Raw genomic sequence first — 21,735 nt, forward strand, 5'->3', positions numbered from 1 at the left:
GATGCTGGCCTAGCTAAAAAGTTAATTTGATGTCTTCTGGTCATTTTTAATATGAGACGTTGCTCCATATTCACACCTCCAAAAGCCCCAGACAAATATGGAGCCGCAGAGGAGAGTAGTGGAGTGTTTATCACTGAGAACACAAAGGGGCTGTGGCTCAGCCACCTACAGGGTGGTTGTAGTGCTTCCCAGCTGCAGGCCCAGCTGGCTTTTGCCATGGTCCATTGCTGTCCTGCAAAGGCTGGGACACACATAGCCTCTGTCTGGTTTTGTGTGGGAACTTCCACGCTGCAGCTGGCTCTGCTTTGCAGCTCAAGGTGGCATGAGGAGACCAAGCTCCAGGCGGTTGAGCCTTGTCCTGCTCCCTGTTTTGGGCAGGTGTGGGATGCCAGGGCATGCTGTTGCACTGGCCTCCATGCAGGAGCTATTTTAGGAAGGGAATATGAAGAGCATCTTGATTTACCTGGCTCTTCACAGTGCTGTGTTCCCAAGATCCTGAAAAAAATGCACTTCAGGCAGGAGAAAATAGTAGCAGAAGAATCCAGCCCCTCCACAACACTATTTTTCAAACTTTATCTGTATTTGAGAGCTACGTGTTATTTTCCCTTAGGAGAAAAGAGTTTCCTTCTGTCTCTGCTTGAGAGACAACTTGATTGCCTCACTTGAGACAGATTTTTCAGAGTGGCAGTAACCAGACAGACATCATGAACAGAGGAGCTTGTTATTCCAGCCACGTAGACCTAGGTCTCCCCCAGGAGTCAGCTCAGCACTGGGCACCCTTTGGCTGTGGCAGCAAGGCAGCTGTTGGGAACACAGCTTTTCGTGTCCTGCTGTTTATTTTTATTCCCCTAAACTGACTCCAGACCCTTCTTTTGCCTTATCACTGCTGAGTGATGGTCTGCAGGATACTTTTGCCTTTCACTTTGCTTTTCTTCATTTTCTGATTATTTCTCTACATTCCTGAGCCCATTTGATGCAGCGTGAGTTTCTTTTTCAATATTTAGGATTGTTTCACCCTCCACAGGTGCCCCTAAAGCCCACTGAAATGCCCATCTGTCTTTTGCTGAATATTCAAAGCTGGGAGAGCACTGACTTCCTAGGAAAAAGGAGTAAAACAGGGTGGAGATGCAACATCATTGTCTGCACTACTGGTTCTCTTTGCAGATCAGTAGGTGTGTCAGCTGTGTGTGCACAGGGGGACAGGCTGGAACAGGGATGTCCAAAACCTTGATGCCAGCACAGGGGACACTGACAGGAATATGGCAGCTTTCTAGAGCTGGCAGAGCCAAGACACTGGAGAGAAGCCCTTGGTTTCGGGGTGTTGCAGAAGCTGGATGTACTATCCAGGCAGAGAAGGTGATGGGAGCTTGTCCTACGGATCTCTTGGACCTGGAGGTCCTTACGCAGTGGTGGCTCACACAGTACAGGTGTGGGGTGGACTGCAGGCCCCCACCTTGCGCCTTGCATCCCTTATCAGCCAACAAAGCCCCCAGCAACCGTCCCCCTACAGGATCATCACGCTGTTGTCTTCCCCTCCCCATGTGTGCCCTCGTAGGTAAGCTGGACATAACCCCGGACGACCCTCGGTGGATCGGTGCGTGGTGGGGAGGCTTCCTGCTGTGTGGTGCCTTACTCTTCTTCTCGTCCCTGCCGATGTTCGGGTTCCCGCAGTCGCTGCCCCCGCGGCCGGAGCACGCCGGGGAGAGCGAGCAGGCCATGCTTCCCGAGCGGGAATACGAGAGGCCCAAGCCGAGCAACGGGGTCCTGCGGCACCCGCTGGATGGGGAGAGCAGCACGACCTGCTTCCAGCAGCTGCGAGGTGAGGCGCCGGCTCTCGTCGTGTTTTCCGTGGGGACCACCAGCAGGTTAACAGCTGGTTGGATTTATAATTGGCCTCTGATTCGGGCTGTCTACCTCTATCCCCGAAATTCCAAAAAAAAAAAAAAATTTACTATCCTAAAATTTCAGTCCCTAGCTTCTAATTGTCTCTGGCATTGTCCTCATTTGAAAGAGAGACTTTGTTCCACTTTAAAGCTTTGTGGGTTTTTTTGGTTTTTTTTTTAACTGCAAAGCTTCAGAAATGCACGATAGTCCTGTAGAGTTGATAAAAAATTGAAGGGGAATACAGTTGCCAGAGCAATTTGTGAGCTTCTCTCCAGTCTACTGTCCTGCTCCCCTCTGCCTCCCGAAGTGGAGACCAAGCTGGCAAGGGCAATAAAAAGAAACTGGGAGCTCCCAGCATCTGAGCTGCAGATTAGTGCAATCCCAGATACAAAGCAATCAGTCCTGGGCATCACCACAGCTCTTAAACTGGGGTGGGGAAGAGGTAGATATCAGCCCAGAATAGCAGCAGTATGACAGGGCAGAGCATCACTTGTGGCAAATTAGAGAGAAAATCCCACATCATGTCCTGCAGTGATGGAAATGGAGCTGACTCTAATTAAAGTCAGCTGAGGATCCAGCATTTCGTGGGAGAGTGTGGGCAGATCTCCTTTCTGTAGGCTGCACTAGAAAATCCTTCATCTGAGAGGGTGGTTCTGTAGCGCTGGTGGCTGCTTCCCACTCCCTGTCGCTGTGGCAGAGCGGGTTTCATTACTGCCTGATGTATTTAGATAAATGAGGACAAAATCACTTACTTCCCTTGCAGTTGCCTTAATTGGGAGTTGAATGATATACAGGGGGGAAGGACGAAGAGGCTTTGGGGGAAAAAGTATTTTCTAAACATAAAAATGCCTTGAATAGTTGATGTGGTTGTTCAAAGGTCAAAGATGTGAAATTCTGACTTGATGAGAAAATTCAAAAGAAAGGTAAAGGGATAAATTGTTTGAAACTTTGTCAGTAAAATGAATTTCTTCATCCTTTCAAGGATTTTCTCTGTTTTGAGGAATGGGCTTTTCCCATGGTATGTCCATCTGGATAATGCTGTGGCTCTTGTTGTGTGCACACCAAGGTGTCTGCTTCTAACCACTGAGTTTTTGGAGTGGGCACTGGAAATTTTTTCAGGTTTTCATGTAGAAAAAGGAAAGTATGACATATCCCTGCTGCGTGGAAGGACAGCAGTTCAGCCTAAGGATGGTGCTGAGCATCTTGCACACAGGGAGGCCGTGGGGGGGTTCATTGAGCATCTGTTGCTCATTGAAGTAGAGAAATTAAGCTGCCACTTCCATATGCTTCAAGTATTGATTACATCAGGAGGCACCACAGTCTTCCACATTAGTACTCTCATTGCAGGTAACCCCATTTTGGATCTGCCAGTATTTCGGGAGTCTCTTTGTAGATGGACTTTGAAATATAATTTATATCACATCAAATAAGACAAGGAATGACCTTTTTAGTTATTCCTTTGAGGCTGTCACAGATGACACGATGTTGGTAGCTGACACCTCCTTTCAAGTCCCTTGCCACTATTGTCACAGTTGGAATGTGGTCAAGAGTCGTGTTGCTAAAGTGCCTGCCTGGAAATGTTCAGACACGTTCCACAAGGGAAGGCAAACACCCCTCATCATTCCTGATGAACAGTTTTTCAGGTGATGGTTTAATCTTTCTGTGGATGTACATTATTTTGCTAGCACCTGAAATACCTGTATGCGTTCCTGTGTGGTGGGACCTGATATCCTTAATTTATTTGTCAATTGCACGTATTTTCCTTTGGGGAAAGTTAGACTGTTTAGTCTTTATCCTAGGATAAGAAGGACTCTTAATTATATACAGAGATTAAAAATATATATGTGCATGCATAGTCATGTCTTCTGTCCTAATATGGGCCTTGGGCTTTACATGAATTTGGGATGCTGAACAGAATCATGGAATCGTAGAATGACATGAGTAGGAAGGGACCTTAAAGATCATCCAGTTCCAACCCCACTGCCATGGGCAGGGGCACCTTTCACTAGACCAAGTTGCTCAGAGATACATCCAACCTGGCCTTGAACATTTCCAGGGATGGGACATCCAGAGCTTCTCGGGGCAACAGCAGGGAATTTACCTGTGCGTGGATTTGGGGGTGGAGATGCACGTTGGGGTTTGTATGGCCATAACTGACTTCATTTCTAGCAAGCATTGTGTCTGTAGCTTGTCCTGGGTGGGGCTGTGCCTGCTGTAAGTCTGTGTCTGCATGGAGATGTGGATTGTCCATCTCTTGGGCGAGTGTGGGGAGGAAGAGTTGTTTCTCTGGACTGATTGTGTGAATACCCCTTGTATCAACAACGCATCCTTAGAGGCTGAACTGCATCTCCTTTTTGGCTATTGAAGGGGTTTTATTGCTCTTTGCTATATTTTTTCCAAGCCTTGCAGTGACTGCCACAAGAGGGAGGACATGGTAAGAGAGGGAGCAGGGCGGTGTCAGCTGGGGACATGCTCCAAGCCGGGTCACGGCTGTCAGCCAGCGACACGGCACGGCTGGCATGTGGGAGGATGCTCGAGACACTACAAGATCTGCTGAAAGTCAGTGAGATGCAGGGCTGGCTGAGATTCCTTGGCTTTCCTTTTCCTAGCCTTAGCAGGCAGAAAAATCCAGGACTATTATAAAAAGAACTCTTCTCAAAATATCGATCTTTTACATCTCTGTCAAGGTCTAAGCAGGAGGGAGGGCCCAGCTTTGGGGGAGCCATGGCATCTCTTCCTGTGGGGTATTTTCATGCCAGGGAAAGCAGCATCCTTAAGAGGATCTTCAAACTTGAAAGAAAAGCAATTCCTTTGAAAGGCACGAGGTGAAGAGGCAATCAAAGGCAGTGGAGGCAGCGGGGGGCTGCCATGGCTGCTCTGCACAGGGGCACTGCAACTCAGGCAAGAAAGCTTTGGGACAGTCCTGGGAGCTGCTTCCTGTTGCTAAATTGGCATGTGAATGCTGCACTGCTTTGCCTGACTAGTATTTCACTTAAGCAAAGCAAATCCATTTGGGAGCTCAGAGAAGTGAAGGATTAATAGCAGGGAAAGGATGGATAAATGCTGCCATTGCTCTCTCTCTTGCCTGGCAGCCTGGAAGGGTTGTTCCAGCCCTGGACTCTTTGTATGGTCTATGAAAGCACTTCAGGCATGGGCTCTGGTAGTCCTTGCTCTCCTGGGGGCCACAGCTTTGCTTTCCTACCTCTGGTTTGCCTTGGGGACCTCTCTGCTGTTTGGGGTCAGAGATGATGCTTGATGTCAGGGCACCAGTGCCCTCTGCTTGTGTCTGTCCAGTATCTGCCCTCTCACTCGGTGTTAACACGCTGCCTCTAACCCACCACCTGCTCTACAACGTGCTTGGAAATATTTTGTTAAAATTCTTTTTTTTCATACAGGAATGTCACATCTACTGAATTGAGCGGTCAGTTCTGATGACATTTGATTTCAGAATGCGTCCTTGGCTTGATCTTTAACAACCCTGAAACGTTCTACTCTAAATATATTTTGGTGTGCAATTATTTAAATCAGAAATTTGTTACATTCTGCCTGTCTGTCTAGCGAGAGAGATTAAAACCCTAAAAGGATTGAAATTGATATGGAATACTTCAGGTTTCAAGAGAGAAGCTCATTCACAAGGAATTAAAAGAAAGCTCACTGTGGAATTAAATGCATTTCAAAACTGCAAGTTCCCTAGATTTGGAAACATTTTGGTTTTTCTTCAACTTCGTTTTCAAGAGCATAGGAGAGCTGGGATGTACAGCTGACAGCTGTCTTGTCTTCTGTTCAGTTCCTTCCTGCTCTGTGTTCCAATCTGCTGAATACCTAGGGAGGGAGCTGCTCTGAATCCAGGATTTCTCTCTCAAAAAGTGCTGTCTGGGAGCAGACATGTAGTGCTGGGCCAGAGGCTCCCAGATGTGCAGGGAGGGTCTGGGCCATGGAGAGCCTGTTGTACTCTGGGAGAGTTCATAGGACTGGGTGGGATAAAGGGTAACAGGACCAGTTTCAACTTGTGATTCTAATGAGTGATAGTGGCAACCTTTTGGAGAGGGCTCCCTCTGTGCCTTCATTCAGTGATGAGTCTTTGGCCCAGATCTAGGCAGGTACCAAGATTTTAATGCCTTCTTGGATTTGGGTTTTGTCCCTCTACCAACATGTAAAAACCTTGCTGAGAAATCCAAGTCTTAGGTGAGAGGGCGGTGGGTGATCATAAAACACATCAGGTCCCATCAGTCTCCAAGTTTCCTTTGGCTTGCTTTTCCTGAGGGTATGGGCATTGTTGTCCAGTTCTTCTGGGCTGTTTCCAAGCCGTTGTCCTTGTTTTCAGCACCTTTGATTAAATCAGAAAGGCCTTCAGCCTGCACACCTTGGGACGAAAGCTGAGCAGCAGCCAAAGTCAGGCAGAGCGTGTCTCTGAAAAGATACTGTGTCTTGCCATGACCTGTGTGTCACAGGTGAGGCAGGTTCATGTCCTCCTCTGAAGTCGAGCAGAGGTGGTTGCTGGAGGCAGGTTGATGGACTAGAAGGATCTGCTTCCTTACTGCTGCTTCAAGCTTGCGTCTTGTCAGGAAGACTTTTTGGCATAGGTGTCATCCTTTTCCTCCATATCCTTCATTATAACAATTTTGTCTAAGCCACGTGGACTTCAGCATATTAAACTGGCCTGAGATATCTTCAGCACCTCTTGCCTTACTCCATCTTCTCTTCTCCAGGAGCTACCTCTTTCCGGAACGTATTTTCTTCTTACTGCCTATGCTATTTGCTTCATCCCTTTTCCTCAGGTCTCAAGGTGGAGATTTTGTCTTTTGTTTTGTATTCAGACCTGAGGCTTGCTGCTGACACTGGTAGTAGAAAGTTGTATTTGGGCTCAATGCTACATTTTGCCATTCTGTCACCGCACTGTCCTATGTGGACTGGGCTGTAAACCTCTCTCTAATTTATTACTTTGCTTTCTGTGTTCCTCATCTTTACTGCAAATTGAAAACACGTCTCTGTAGGGTGCTCCAACCAGAAACAGGGGCCTTGGTGATTGTAATGTTCCAAACAATTCATTTCAAGCACCAACGTGATGATTACAGTTTGTCGTTTCTGGAGAGTAGTTAAACCTCATGTAATGAGGTTGCCAATTATCCCCGGTGCTCCCCGATGTGCAGTGACAAATCAGAGCTACTTGGTGCACATAAGTGTGTGTGTTTGTCAAGCCCGTGGCCTGTCACCCACAGCAGCCCCACTGTGGGAGGCAGGGAGGATGCTTGATGCCTTGGCATGGGTGTTGAGTGTTAACAGGTGGGAAGTCAAGGGATTGGTGGGGGTGTTGCAGAGCTTTGGGACATCTGCCTGGGTCTCTTGCAATCTGTGGATGATCCTGTGACTGATGCTGCATATGAATGGTCTGAAGAGTTGGGTTTGAAGTGCTTCAGCAGTAAAAAGAGGTGTCACGTTCTTTTCAGTGTATCTTGCCAGGCCAGTAAGAATTGCTTTTCTGCTGTCATTTCTGGAGCGGATCAGGTGCATTAAGATAAGGATGTTAAATGAGCTGGTTCTTCCGAGAGTGGAAGGGTGAGTCTGGCACAGCTTGTGGGTTCTCCAGGTCGATTTTTGAGACTCTTTTGACTCCAAAAGACTGTTCCCTTCCCCCATTTGGCAGATGTACTTCAAACGTTTATCATGACTTCTGCTGGGATTGGCTCCAGTGGGGAAGTGACATCCTTAGCTGTTGTGTTCCCCAGGGCTCCACTGTCCCCCATCAGACATTTGTCTATTCCCCCTCTATACCCAGCACCATATGCCAGGCAGCTGAAAGCATGTCACTCTAGTCTATTGAGAGATTTTTAAACTTCACTGCTGATTTTTGATCTTGTTCCCAGAGGTATTTCACCCCAAGAACTGAGACAGATAAGGCAGCAGCAGGTGTCAAATGATTGATCTTAACAAATGACAGCAGCAAGATGAAAGTATATTCATTTCTATGGGGAGCCTCCTGTCATTTCCCTTAGAAGATGAAAGGGAATGAGCTGACCCTGGCTGAGGAGATGGTGGAGGCTGCCAGGCATTGCTTGAGTTGTCTGTGCACTGAGTTTTGTGTTACACCTACCTGCTGGTAAGAGATCTGTTGCAGTAGACAGTGGTCAAATAGGCAGTGGAAGACAGATTCTGTCCTAGAAAACTCACAGGGAGGAGATGCAATGATCATGGAATCACAGAATCACAGAATGTTTTGGGTTGGAAGAGACCTTAAAGGTCATCTCGTTCCAGCCCCTACCCCATGGGCAGGGATACCTTCAACTAGACCAAGTTGCTCAAAACTGTGTCCCACCTGGCCTTGAAGACTTCCAGAGGCATCCACAGTTTTTTTGGTAACCTGTTCCAGTGTCTCACCACCCTCACAGTAAAGAATTTCTTCCTTATATCTAATCAAATTCCTCCCTCTTTCACTTCAAAGCCATTACTCCTTGTCCTATCACTATCTGCCCTTGTCATAAGTCCCTCTCCAGCTCTCTTGTAGCCCCTTTAGGTGATGAAGTGATGTGACTCGTAGCCCAGCACTGCCAGGCAAGGCAGTCACAAGGGGATCCTCTCTTGTGTGAGACGGTGCAATAACTCTGCAAAATTTTTGCTGTCCGCCCCAAGCACAGAAGATGGATTTTGACCTTGGTGGTGCATGATGGCTGGGTACCAGCCTTGCCAACTTCAGAAATAAATGTGCATGATCTTTAACTCCCTCTTGCAAAAGTCAGGCTGTCATCACTATTATTTGGTGGATGAAGTTAGAAGTAGACCTTTGTGTCTTTGGAGTTGAATTGGCACAAAGCTACATCTTGAGGAATCCATTAATCTTGGACAAACTGAACTCCAGAGGCACAACAGGCATTAATACCTTAAATATGGCTTTTCAAGCTCAGCACTGCCAAGTCCCCCTTTGCATTTTCTATCTTTTTCCTGGCAAGAAGGGGAAATTCTGTAGGTGGCCACCAAAGAACTGAAGGAGGCAGCAGGTGGCTTCTGAAATTTATCCATGCCTGAATTCCCCCACCCTCATTCCTCCCACACAGTATTTTTTCCTTTTTTTCCTCCCCCTACTCCACCCTGTTCTACTAAAAATTACTTTGCCTCTTGCACCTTCATTATGTTCAGCAAATCCTCATGAAACAAGAATTTTATACAGTATGGAAAAACATTTGTGATATAAAGAGACCTGAAACTGTGGAGTGGCCCCTTCCAAAAAGGTTAGATTTAATCTAATTATAACAATTTTCCCCCTCTCCTCAAGAAAGAACCAAGGGCACCCAAGCAGAGCCTTGACAACGAGCTGTGCATTGACTTGCTGAGGCCAGTGCAAAAAAAAGCCCTAAGAAAACAGAAGCCAACACTAGGGAAATGTCATCTGCCAGACCCTGGTACACCATAGGGGATGTGGGGGATGGATTTTCAAAATGCAAATAGGGGTCCGTTGAGGCTTCACTACACTTCAGCAAGGTAATTTTCAAACTTAATGATTTTCACATTTAATTCAGGGAGAAATTAGTCATCAGGTATTGAGACAAAGCAAGGCTCTCTTCTGTACTGGGATCCTCTCCTCTTCAAGCTGTGTTATCTCGACAATAATTAAAATGTTCGCTGAAGTAGAAAATGTGCGATCTGATTCATTAGCCTGATTTCCCTTTGTAAGGTAACTCCTGTTTGCTTATCAGAAACTGAGACAGGCTTGGAGGAGAGAGGACTCTGGACGCTAATGATTTGGGAGGGGGTAGCCAAGGGATCATGAAACCAAAGCCATGTGTGTGTTCATCCTACACAGTGAACAGCTCAGCATGTCCTCTTCCCTCTCAGGTGTCCTTCTTGGGGCTGTCCTGTGCAGGGCCAGGAGCTGGACTTCAGTGATCCTTGTGGGTCCCCTGCAACTCAGGATATTCCACGATAACAACAGGTTACTTCTTTTTTCGCCATTTTGATATCTGAATCTTTAGATGGCACTGTTTGGGCGTTTCCTTTTGTTCTGGTGTTGCCACATTTCAACCAGCTTGTCTGTGCAGGCAGTAAATGACTCCTGATTTGAAGTGAGTTTCCCCTTCAGGAGAGCTGAAAGGCACCTCCAGCACCTCGAGTAAAGTCTGCACAAACACACCTCTCCCTTTTTCCTCTCTTCTAGTGATCCCCAAAGTAACTAAGCACTTGCTCTCCAATCCCGTCTTCACCTGTATCATCCTGGCAGCCTGCATGGAGATCGCGGTGGTGGCCGGATTCGCCGCCTTCCTTGGAAAGTACTTGGAGCAGCAGTTCAACCTCACCACCTCATCTGCCAACCAGCTCCTGGGTGAGTAACCACAGGGGCCACCAAATCTCCAGCATCCAAAGGTATTTAAAAGTGTTCAGCATGGTAACTGCACCCAGTTTCACTGGCTAGGCTGCCCATAAAGTGACTCGTCTGACATCTAGAAATGTGTCCGTGAGCGGGAGGGGTGGGATCCAGCTGTGCCGTGGCTGCAGTGCACACAGGAAACCTCCAGAATCCTTCCTTCTTGACTGCGCTCTCCACTGCATCTTGCTGCCATCACTTCCCCTGTAGCCATGCCCATGGTGTCGGAAGTGGTCTGGGACATCCAGGATATGAAAGTCTGTGATAGCCTTAAATGCAGCAGAATTGGGCCATTTGGTTGCCCAAGGCTGCAGTGGCTCTCTAAGTGAGCAGCCCATTGAGCTGCTTTTTCAAGTTCCCCAGAGTTCTCCATTCCACATCCATTTGGGTTAGGAAGCCCAGTTTCTCCTGTTGGTCACTCCTTTCTCCTTGGCCTGGAGGTGATGGGATTGCCATCAGCAGCTAAAGTATCTGAGCTAGTGCAGCTTGGTTGTCTTTCAAATGCCCCTTCTCTCTGACCATTCCATGCTGCTGTAGTTTCCCATTTATATATTTCTCAGTGTTCATTTGTTCCCTGTCAGGACACTGATGGCAGAATCTTCATTTGTTTGCTGCTGCTGCTGCTCATTCCCAAGGAGGCCCAGCCATTTGTTTATGACAGCCCTTCTCTCAGCAGCACCCAATTAAGATACGTGCAAGTTGATCTTGGATGATCTGCAACCACAGCTCGCCAGATGGGCAGCTGGCAGTGATCTGTCAAAAACTGGGACATCAGGAAATGGGTGGATCTTAATATCAAAATAAGGAGTTTGCAAGCTGCTCTCCTGACAGTTATTTATTTTCCTATTAAACTCATCAATATCTTCTGGTTTTGGCCTGGTTTCCCAAAAGAAACAATCCCCTGCAGTCAGCCTTGCCTCCCCCAGCAACACCAGAACTCGCTAGTGAATTTTAATATGATTGGACAAAAGGCCAGAGGTCTCTTAGAGGTTAGGCTCTTCTATCTTTTCTGAAAATTAAAGGCTTGGCAAAAGAAAGCAACTTCACTGTTGATCCACTGGGAGAAGGAAAAAAAAGCTGTTTGGTGGGAGTTGCCTGGGCAGTGGGAAAGGAGACTTTGATACCTCCGTGTTTCTCACAGCAACTTGTTTAAAAAAAGTTGTTACCACATTTCCCACATGGCATCTAGGGGGGTCCAGAAATGCCAGGATTGGGATGCTCTTCTAAGTTTAGTCTAGGTAGGTGAAATCTAGAGTATAACTGACAGCAAAGGTATAAAAGTGAGCCCAAACAAACATGGTGTGATAATGCCTGTCTGTACCTGGAAACAGAGTCACTTCTGGCAGTGATTTTGTATCTTACAGTTTAAAATTCTTTAAGGGAGACTTCATATTTTTAAATGCAACTCTTGCCTAGTCTCTGAAGTTCAGACTACTGTGAATTATACCAAGCAGGGCTCATCCAAAGCTTCTGGACAACTTGGAAAATTCTTTATTTTTCTGCCAGCTGTTGCAGGAAGCATTAGAGATGCTGCTGGTTAGGTTAGGTTGGGCCAATCTCAGCAAGTTTGGCATTTCCCTCCAGTATGGATGAGAAGTGGAAGAAGGTCCTGGTTCTTCTGTTCAAAGCAGCATACCTATTTTTATCCGTTCCTCTTTTTTTGGGCATGCCCAGCTTGGTGCTACTCCAGCAGTTGGTCATTACAGGGTTTCCCTATGCACAGATCTTGCTGCTGGAGCATAAAACTCTGTAATAGTGTAGCTCACTGAGCCTTACTCCTTCTTGCTAACTGATTTTTCGTCTTGCAGGGATGACAGCAATCCCATGTGCATGTCTGGGCATATTCCTGGGTGGCCTCTTGGTGAAGAAGCTCAGCCTGTCTGCTCTGGGAGCCATCAGGATGGCCATGCTGGTGAACCTGGTGTCCACAGCTTGCTACGTGTCTTTCCTGTTCCTGGGATGTGACACAGGACCTGTGGCAGGGGTTACTGTTCCCTATGGAAACAAGTGAGTCCCCAGACAGTTTCAAGGTCTTACAGAGCTTTACCAACATAAATCCACGTTATTGTCCTCAACAGGCAGTGCTGGCCCTCAGACAAACACAGAGCAAGCATGTAGAAGGCAGTGTGATATAGGGCTCTTACTTTGGGATGTTTCCATGCCACTCATTGCTGTGAGAGTTGAGTACCTGCAGCTGACAACAGTTTTACTAAAATCGGTCTAACTGAATCAAAAGGTGCCAGACCTGCTTCTGTGCCCTTGGCCACCTGTGTAGCACTTGGTCCATCACACCCTCTGGTTTCCCCTGGCAGTGAGGGACATGCAGTGCTTTGTACGTTGATTTAAATGCCCGAGGGAAATTTGTAGAATCAGGTTTTAGATGCCTGGAAATACAGATATGGTGAAGAGAGACTGTTTGTGGCTCCAGGTCTACTTTAATGTGAGAAATGAGGCCTGTGGTGCCCTGTAGCACTCACAGGATTTGGAGAGAGTCATTCTGTGTTTTCTTTTCGAGTGCTCCTCAGTATGCAGTGGCGACTCTTTAGAAGATGAAAACTTCAGCCTCTCACCTCCTCACAGTATTATAGAAAAATATAGAGCAATCTCTAGATCATCTCTTTGGGCTTCCCTGGGGCTTCTCATTGGGGTAACAAGGCAGCTGAAGCCTTGCATTAGATTCCCTGTTGCAGAGGGATAGTGACCATGGCATTTCAGTCCCCAGGGAGAGGCTGTAGCCTGGATTTCTTAAAGCTGGAACCCAGCTAGCCTGCCCACTGCTTTTTTGTAATGTGTTTGTCTTAACTACCCCCTCAAAGCCGTCTTTGTGAAGCAGCAATTGAAAAAGCTGGCTGATATCATCACACTGTCCATTAATTTCTCTTTTTGTTTCTCTTACAGCTCAACTCCAACCTCATCTCTGGACCCATATTCCCCCTGCAATAACAACTGTGAATGCCAAACTGATTCCTTCACTCCAGTCTGTGGGGCAGACGGGGTCACATACTTATCTGCCTGCTTTGCTGGCTGCAGCAGCACGGTGAGTGGGCTTTCCTCGGGACCTCTCGCCCGTAGGAACAATTCTGAGAGCTCAAGTGAGCGAGGTTATTGCGTACCTGGTAGAGTAGCTCACCCACAGCCAGCAGTGGTTACACCCTCAATAGCTGACCTCACACCTCAGGTGGGCATGAACCCTGGTCGTTTCTCACTCTGTTGCAATAAATGTCCACTCTCTCTGGCAGCAGTCTGCCAGGGTTACTCATGGAGCAGGATGGAATTTCACAACCTTCTCCTCCTCCTCTGGTCTTTCTCCTCAGCATGGAAGCAAGGAACATGGAGATCTGTGCAGTTGTCCAGTGGCAGAACCCAGATTCTCTGTGAGAGCTTCCTGGCCCAGGCCGTGGGACCAGCTTCTCTTTTGTCCTGCAGCTCCTCATCTCCCCTCTTCTCCACCTGCCCATGTTTGCCCTGCCCAATCCTTTTATTCTTTTTCCTCTTGCTCTTTCCCTGAATCTGGTTCCTAGACACCTACGAGCAGGTTCTGGTTTTATTCACTCTTTCTTAAGCTTTCCTTTCTTTCCTCTCACTTCTCTCTCTTTCCTTGATTTGCTCTGAGGCAGCAGCAAGAGCAGTTGTCAGGGGAGCAGAGGCTCCATCCAAAGGCATTCTGCATTTTTCAGTTCTCTATATCTAAGAGTTTATTTCCCTTAGAAAACTCCTAAAGACCAAACTATCTCTGTGTAAAGAAGATGTGGGGAATTTTTAACAGTATCTTAAAAGCCAGCTTTTTCATTTTTGCTGCTGAAATGTTAATGTCTTCTGGGTTAGGCTGAAAATGAGTGCCTGATGCTCCCGTGGGTGGGGACTGGTTGGATTCCTGCATCCTTGCTCCCTGCCTGGGGCCGTGCCAGGTATGGTGATCGCTGCAGCACTGCCTGTGTGGAATCTGTTGGAGGTCAGCCTGGTCACAGGGACTGTTTGTGGCAGCAGGGACATCAGCGATCACCACATGCAATCCCTTCATGGCTTCATCGTTGCTTTTTGAGGAGACATCAGACCTCCCATCCTGTGCTAAAGAGACAAAGCACATGCCAGTGCCACTGAGCAGAAGTGGGCACTCGCTGCTGGCAGTGCAGCCTCACCGCCCAGATCACCCGGGAGCTTGTCCTGCTTAAACCTCTTCTCTCCTCCCTTCCCTCTACAGCCTCAGAGATGCAGGCATCCCTTTGAGACACTACAGTTTCAAAGTGCTTTCAACAACCCCACAAGGATCTCCATGAATGTGTGACACATGTGAAGGTGTTACCTCCTGCCCTCTTCTTCCTCCTCCTCCCAATAAGTCAACACCTGGGGCGGCAGCAGGATGATTTGAACAAGAAGCCAGCTTGTTTTGAACACACAGAATTGTATCTCACCAGTTCACCAAGCCTTTAGCAAGAATACATCTAGTGTGGTCTGTGGCTGGAGTGTGGGAGTGACCTCCTCACTGTGCAGTTCAGGTCAAAGCTCTGGCTCCTCTGGAAGGAGCATGATAATGAAAATTCAGCTCTGCCCCTTCAGTCTGCAGCTGCCTGACCTTGTGCTCTGCAAGAGAAAACCTCTCAGCAAAAAACTCACTGTTCCTCACCCTCTCTCTTACTCATTCCCTCTTATTTTGCCTTTTCGTCATCATCCTGGAGTTCTTTTCATCGCTTTGTTTCTTTGCAGTAACTTTTTGAACACAAATTAGTGAAGCAATATAGTATCCTCTGGAAAAGGCATTATCAAGAATTATGGACCAGTTTGGCCATGCAATGGCCTTGAGGCAAAGCCAAATTGCCAGACCAAGTTTTAAACCCATAATCCAGGTAATGACCTGTCTAGAGGGTCTTGTGAATGTTATATGCTTGTGATGAGCCAAGGGTTGCTTTTTACTGGGACATAAAATTCTCTGAATGCTTTATTTAACTTTACTACATTGGATGTTTCTGACTGCCTTGCTCCACTTTTCCTCTGTGAACAATTTCTAAAAGTGATATGTAGCTCAGTTAGTTTTTTCTTTTTCATTTCTTCTCTCTTACTGAGCTGGTTCCAGAGGTGCACCTGTCTAAAAGGCCATAGGAATATCAGTGCTCATAGGCAGAGCTCTGGCAACCTCAGGAATGTTTCTTTCAAGCCATTCCTGGGAGTGACGCTTGCATCTTCCTTGCTGGATGCCATTGATCCTCTCAGCCTTTTGGTTGGAGACACACGAATTCCAGCCTGGCATTACTGTGCTGACACCTCACAGCTTTGCATTGAAGTACCAGCCTGTCCCTTCCCTGTCATAGGCAGGGCTTAAGGAATGAGTAATTAAAAACATGCAATTTGCATAGATAATCATGCATGCTGTTAAAGGTGTAAACTCTGCATCTGTGTAGCCTCACGTGCACGCAGAGATCTGGGTGTGCAAGCAGCTGGGCTGCAGAGGGTTGTGATAACATATGATTGAATGCAGTGGGGTTGCAGACAAGGGGATCTATAGCAATTTTGGCACAGGTAGCAAAAAGTTGCCTCTCCACAGGACAAAGTTATAACTCCATCTTTGATGTTTCCTTGTTTGATGTCTGTGGGTTGTATAGTGTGTGAGTAATAAAAGATCAAAGATCTCCCAGGTAAGGATGAGGTGCAGTGCTAAGGAAGCAGATGTAGTTGGTTCAAACTACTGGCACTGCTTCGGGCCAGCACCTTGATGCAAAATTGTTGAAAAAGTGGATCGAGAGGCAAATTTTCAGGCAATGCAGGTGGGGATCTGCCTTGTGGTTTGTAAAAAATCACACCAATGGGAGGACAATCTGCCCCACCATTGCCAGAAACAGATACTTTCTGTCCCTTGATAAGAACCCGTGGAAAATAAGCACCCAGTTGTGCATGTTTGCTGTGATAGGAATTTTGTCCCAGGATTTTTCAGTGCAGGTATATATTTTTCTAGACTTAGATGGGTTTTGATCCACGGGCCTGAGTCCCGGTTGGTGGCAAGCAATGCACTGCAGATAAACCCAGGACCTACCAATTCCTATTGTCTGTGCAAACACCACATCAGTGGTGCTAATTGTCACCATTCTGAAGCCTTCAGGTGTCAGCTTCGAACTCACAGCACAGGAATTTGTTATGTTAATTACTGCTTGCTAGCCGGAAAGTCACTTCATGTCTGCTCCGGCTCTCCTGGAGTTTCTGCACAGCGGTCTCTCTTGCCCTCTATGCACTTAGTTGGAAGAAAATCATTTGACTCCTAAGCAGAAGAAAGAGATTGGTGTCAGAAAGGTTGGAGTGGTATCCTTGCCGATCCTTATCTTAGGAGGCAGTGAGCCAGTAAGTGTGCTTTTGTATGGTCCTAAGGGAACCCCCTTTGCTGAAAAGCAAAGGAATTTCTGCTCAAACATGGTAGAGGGAAAGGGGAGGGTATTTAGCTGGTTTTCAATATGTTTTTTTTTATGGTGTTACTCCTCATACAAGCATGTGAGCTGCAAACCCAGCGGGCTGATGAAGAAAAACCATGAATCATTTATGACCGTTTCATTCTGTCTTCGTTAAGGGATTTCTTCGTGGTATTGTGCGCCTTAATTGCACTGCCATCCCCCACTCAGAAATTCAGGAGGGCGACTTTGAAAATAGGGGAAAAAAAAAAGTAAATCCTTAAATCTGTGACTGGCAAACAAAGCTTCTTTTCACATCCTGCACTTGCTGGGAGAGATCAAAGCAAAATGCAGCCATTCCACCCTCCTTCTGATCACATATTGATAAAGTTTATCTCGCTTGACTTCAGCTCAACACAAATCCCTCTGAACCAGATGTCATTTATTAGCCCTGGAGTGCTTTATTAGCCCTGCAGTGTCTGTGGTGCCAAGTGGTGGTAGTTCAGCCCTCAGTGAGCTGCAGCACCAACCTTGGGTGGCTCCTTCCCAGGATTCAGGGTGTTGGAAGCAGGCACCAAACCTGCAGCCAAGAACAGGGCTGCAGATTTACCTGCATTTAACGTACTTCAGTTTAATTGCAACAGCCAAGAGGACGGAAGTAAATAAGCAAGTAATTAGAACCATAATTGGGGGATCTTGCTTGTCGCAGAGACACAGATTGTTTCTTTATTCCCCTCCAAAGAGGTATAACTTGGTAATAATTTTGTTGCAGTGACATTTATGGGAGAGACTTGAAAGGAGGAGAAGAAAAGAAACAAGCCAAGGGACAGCTTTCCCTTGCTGGTAGCATACAGTCAGAGCTGGCACTCCTGAAATTCTTTCCAAACCCCCTCCAAACAAGCACTTAGGAGTCACTTAATTGACCATTAGAGGATTAGGAGTTGCTGTTGACAAGCCCCCATTACAGAGGTCAGTGGTGGGGATCACAGCTCTCTTTTCTCTCCCTGTGCTCTTCTGCAGAACCTCAGTGGCTGTTCGTGCCTCACCTCGGTCCCTGCCGAAAATGCCACCGTGGTTCCTGGCAAATGCCCCAGCCCCGGCTGCGAAGAGGCCTTCCTGACATTCCTGTGCGTGATGTGTGTTTGCAGCATGATCGGGGCCATGGCACAGACACCATCAGTCATCATCCTCATCAGGTAGGACCACGGCCGGGGAACCGGTGATCCCCGAGGGGCTGCTCGGGAGTGGGAGCAGGGCTGGAGGGGCCATGGGAACCGCTGGGATCTGCAGGGAGCTGAGGGTCCCATACAGCCTGGAGACCGCAGAAACCACGGAGAAGTGAAAAGCCGTGGCAAAGGCTAGTTTTGGTCAATACCCACCTGTCCAGAGTTTTAACTTCTCTCGCTCTGGACCAACTCCAAGGACATAAAGAACTTGGAAGTCTGAAGGACATGTCTTGGGTTAAGCCAATGTGAATAGGTGGGCAAAAGTAGCTTACTCAAATAACTGACCTTGTGTTATTTCCAGACACTTCACCTTATGATATACATATATATCTAAGCCCACATTTATCCAGAATTACTTAGCTGTCCAGGCTGTCACTTACTGAGAATAATAACCAGAGGCATAAATAGCAGATCCATTCTGCTGCCTGGAAAATTCCAATAAAATTCAATCAATAAGGTCTGTATTAGAAACACACTCTTGAGTGGATTTTGGACAGAACAGCTCTGTGAGGGCATGTCTCCCTGCAGGATACAAAATGAGATATTCCACCTACTAGTTCGCTTCTCTCTTTGCATCTCTGGTAGCTGAAGGGAAATCAAATTTCTCATGATAAATATTGTGGCAGAAGTAATTTGAAGTTTGAAGAGTTCTTTGTTCAGGGAAGCTGCCAGCACCTTTAGGATCCTGCATGGAGACATCTTAGTGTTGCCTTCAAATGAGATAAGCCTGGCACCAGCCAGGAAGAAGAATGTAAGGGAATAAAAAAACTGAAGGGAATATTAAACATACTCAGTTCACAGCTGTAGGAAATAAACAATTCACACATCCAGATTAGTAACTTCACTCAGAGTCACTGATAGCTACCAAAAGGTACAGGGAAGAACTCTTAACCAAGAGAGCACTTCTTGCATCGCCTAAAGGAAGTTTTGATGTATGCATGTGTCCCTGGTGTCCAGGGCAGGACAAGTGGCATTGGCAGCTTCTGTGGTTATTTAAAAATGAACTCATTGTATACAAATTAGATGCCTTGTCTGGGCAAGTCATTTGTTCACAGGAGAAGGCACCTTTTTTGCCTCCACTCTAAGGCATGGGGGTTGACTTTGGTATTAAATACAGAAAAGTGAATGGAAGGACACCACCACCAATTAAAAATCCACTGTGAATATTTCACAGGATAATTTATTTTTTCCATAAAATAAACTTTTAATACTCCATTTCCTTCATTTCCCACCCAACTGTAGAATCCTATTTGAGCCAAGCCATTAACCACTGGAACGTTTTTCCAAGGTCAGATATTTCCTGGCATAAAGGCTTTCTATAGAGCCTGGGGGTCTGCCTGAAAACTGCTGAAATTCATCCAGAGGTCACAGGCTTCATGCAGGAGTCATGGTATGGTGTTATGTGGCCTGTGAATGTGTGAAAGGAGGGCAAGTGATCAGAAGGATCTCCTCCTAACTTAAAAGCACTTGGCTGTTTCTAACTGTTTTATCAGTTTTGTCTGATACCCCTACAGTGTATTTATATAGTGGACACCTCTGCCACCATGGATGCCACTAGAGTGATGCCTGCAGACCTCTGTAAGGACCTAATGGACGAGGCAGCTTAAACCTTTGAAGTTCCCCTGCGTGATGAATCTCTTCCCATGGGGATCACTGTCCTGCTTTCCCAGCCTTTATAATCTGTAGGAAATAAAATGCTATTATAAGACTCAAGACCAAATTAATGGCTTCTAAAGTTCCAAAGGCTTTGCTGAGCCTTCCCCAAGAGGATGATGCCAGTAGCATCCTTGAGCTGAGCAAATTAGAAAGCTGTGGATGGTTTTTTTAAAGCGCCTTCAAAGGATAACCCTAATACAATAGTGAGTTGTGTTCGTAGCAAAAGACACTGCAAACACACTGTTTTCCCAGTATAAAAAAAAAAAAAAATTGCATGCTAAACTCACACCCATGAAAACTAGTCTTGAGCACTTCCTCACTGGAAGACTTGAATTAACAGGCTGACTGAACCTTTTGGTCTGTCATCCTCCCTTTCCTCTCTTGTTCCCGGTAGTCTGGGGAGTTTCAGAACCAAAAGTTTTCTCTCCCTCCAATTTTGAACATCTGGAGCCTTGAAAACATGACGGGGAGCTTGTAAACAATGATTTAATGGGATGGGAATTACATTTTTCCCCATCCAATGACAAGATTAGCTGCTGTTATTAATGACTTAGCTAATTCCTGAACCTATCACATATGCAATTACTTTTGGGGCTGTAGGCAGTTCGGGCAAAGGCAGAAGAAAAACCCCATTAATGACTTTTTGAAAAGGTGGTGGTGGCATCCTGGCTGACAGCACAGAATGGCCAGGGGGTGTGTTAATCAAAGCAGAACAACAGGAATTGATTTCACTCTCTCCCTTCCTTCTCCCTGCAGAACCGTGAGCCCCGAACTCAAATCTTATGCTCTGGGGGTGCTTTTCCTGCTGCTCCGGTTGCTGGGTAGGTACAAAAATTGGATGTCCTTTTCTCCCATCCTTTCCTCCCTCATGGTAAACTCTATGTTTAACATGCAGAAGTTCATTTCTATTCCATGTAGTACTGTGGTTGTCGTCAGTGTGGTCTGACACACTGGGGTGCAAGCCCTCTCCGTGAAGGATATCACGTCAAGGCTCCTGAAGGCACTTTTCCTGCCATTTGTATTGTACTAATGGAAGAAAATGCAGTGTTGCATGAGAAATGACTGTTTCTCCCATGGTCCCACACAAACAGTTTCTCTTCTATAGCTGTTATTAACGTGTCAGCAGCTTGCAAAATTACTGCTGTATTGCATATTGCTGAAGTAGAGGGATATGTATTTTCACTCTCCTTTGAGGGACAGGACCTGCGTTACGTGGTGTTTTTGTCCCTTCCTTCAGGTCTCTCGGAAACAAAAACAGAAAAATGAGACAGGCTGAGTCCTTGTATCCTCCTGTGGGTTAATACCCCATTAAAATGCATATGGTTGCTCCTCTGGACCAGTATGTGCTTCTCATGTATGAATTAAAAGGAACACACCAGGCTGTTGTTTGCCTGCTGTTTGTTTCTGGGTGGAATTTTTTTTTCCCCTTTGGAAGAGATGGCTCCTATTTTAAAGCTCTTCCATTTCAGCTCGTTGATCTCAATGATTCCGGACAAAATCCTCTGATCCATCATTGTGTGGGACCTTCTCATGCCCAGGGTTTCTGCATGTTGTGGGAGTGGAATTTACTTTTTTTTAACAGCATCTTCCCTGCATGGCTCCCCCAGTCCCAAAGGAATGAGCAAAGTGCCATCACTGAGGCTACAGCAAGACACTGGGAAGTACAGGACTGAAAACCCAGCAGTACCATACTTTGCTTTGAATAAATTACCTCATTTATTTACTTACTTTTTTAACACCTTATTCCCCATTAGCTGAAGGGGAAATGGTGCTCTCAGACCAACTTACAGTACAGCCGATTAGATTTTCATTGTTTTTGGTGAAGTAGCTGCAGTGATACAAAAAGCTCCATCAAGTAAACTTATCCAGAGCTCAGATAACTCAAAGAGAAGCTTCTGGGATGACTTGGGTCAGCTCTGTTTCAAGCTTTGCAAACACAGCATTTTCTTTAGCTGCTGGTGCTGCTCGTGGGTTTTGACCTGTCTTCAGCGCTGACTGGCTGAATGTGGAAAGTCAGCAGGCAAGCGTGGGAGGAAGATGGCTGTGGGCTGTTGTTTCCAAAGCAAAAAGTACTTAAGGGGAGAGATTATTCTCTTTTCTGCGTTCCTTTTGAAAGAGAGAAACCTGCTGAGATAGCAGCATCCTGAATTCTGCTAAAACCAGGCTCAAACATATATGCTTAAGTTGAACAGATTTCTTCTTTTCGTAACAGTAAAGAAGCCATAGTAAGAATTTAAACTCAAAT

General features: G+C 46.4%; 1 protein-coding gene across 2 annotated transcripts in view; it reads left to right on the top strand.

Annotated features, from left to right (window-relative positions):
- The window catches only part of SLCO3A1 (solute carrier organic anion transporter family member 3A1), a 144,502-nt gene that overhangs the window by 105,766 nt on the left and 17,001 nt on the right, over positions 1-21,735 (top strand). For both annotated transcript variants that reach the window (XR_003572830.1, XM_027898338.1), the window contains exons 4-9: positions 1,556-1,819; positions 10,031-10,195; positions 12,046-12,244; positions 13,136-13,274; positions 17,629-17,804; positions 20,247-20,311. Coding sequence is in view for 1 of the 2 variants with exons in the window: in XM_027898338.1 (XP_027754139.1) it covers positions 1,556-1,819; positions 10,031-10,195; positions 12,046-12,244; positions 13,136-13,274; positions 17,629-17,804; positions 20,247-20,311 (1,008 nt within the window). In the remaining variant the exon portion in view is untranslated. The remainder of the gene's footprint in view (positions 1-1,555; positions 1,820-10,030; positions 10,196-12,045; positions 12,245-13,135; positions 13,275-17,628; positions 17,805-20,246; positions 20,312-21,735) is intronic.

This window comes from Empidonax traillii, unplaced genomic scaffold (assembly GCF_003031625.1).
Source record: "Empidonax traillii isolate 1590-97213 ecotype Southwest subspecies unplaced genomic scaffold, ASM303162v1 scaffold592:size536848, whole genome shotgun sequence".
NCBI lineage: Eukaryota > Metazoa > Chordata > Aves > Passeriformes > Tyrannidae > Empidonax > Empidonax traillii.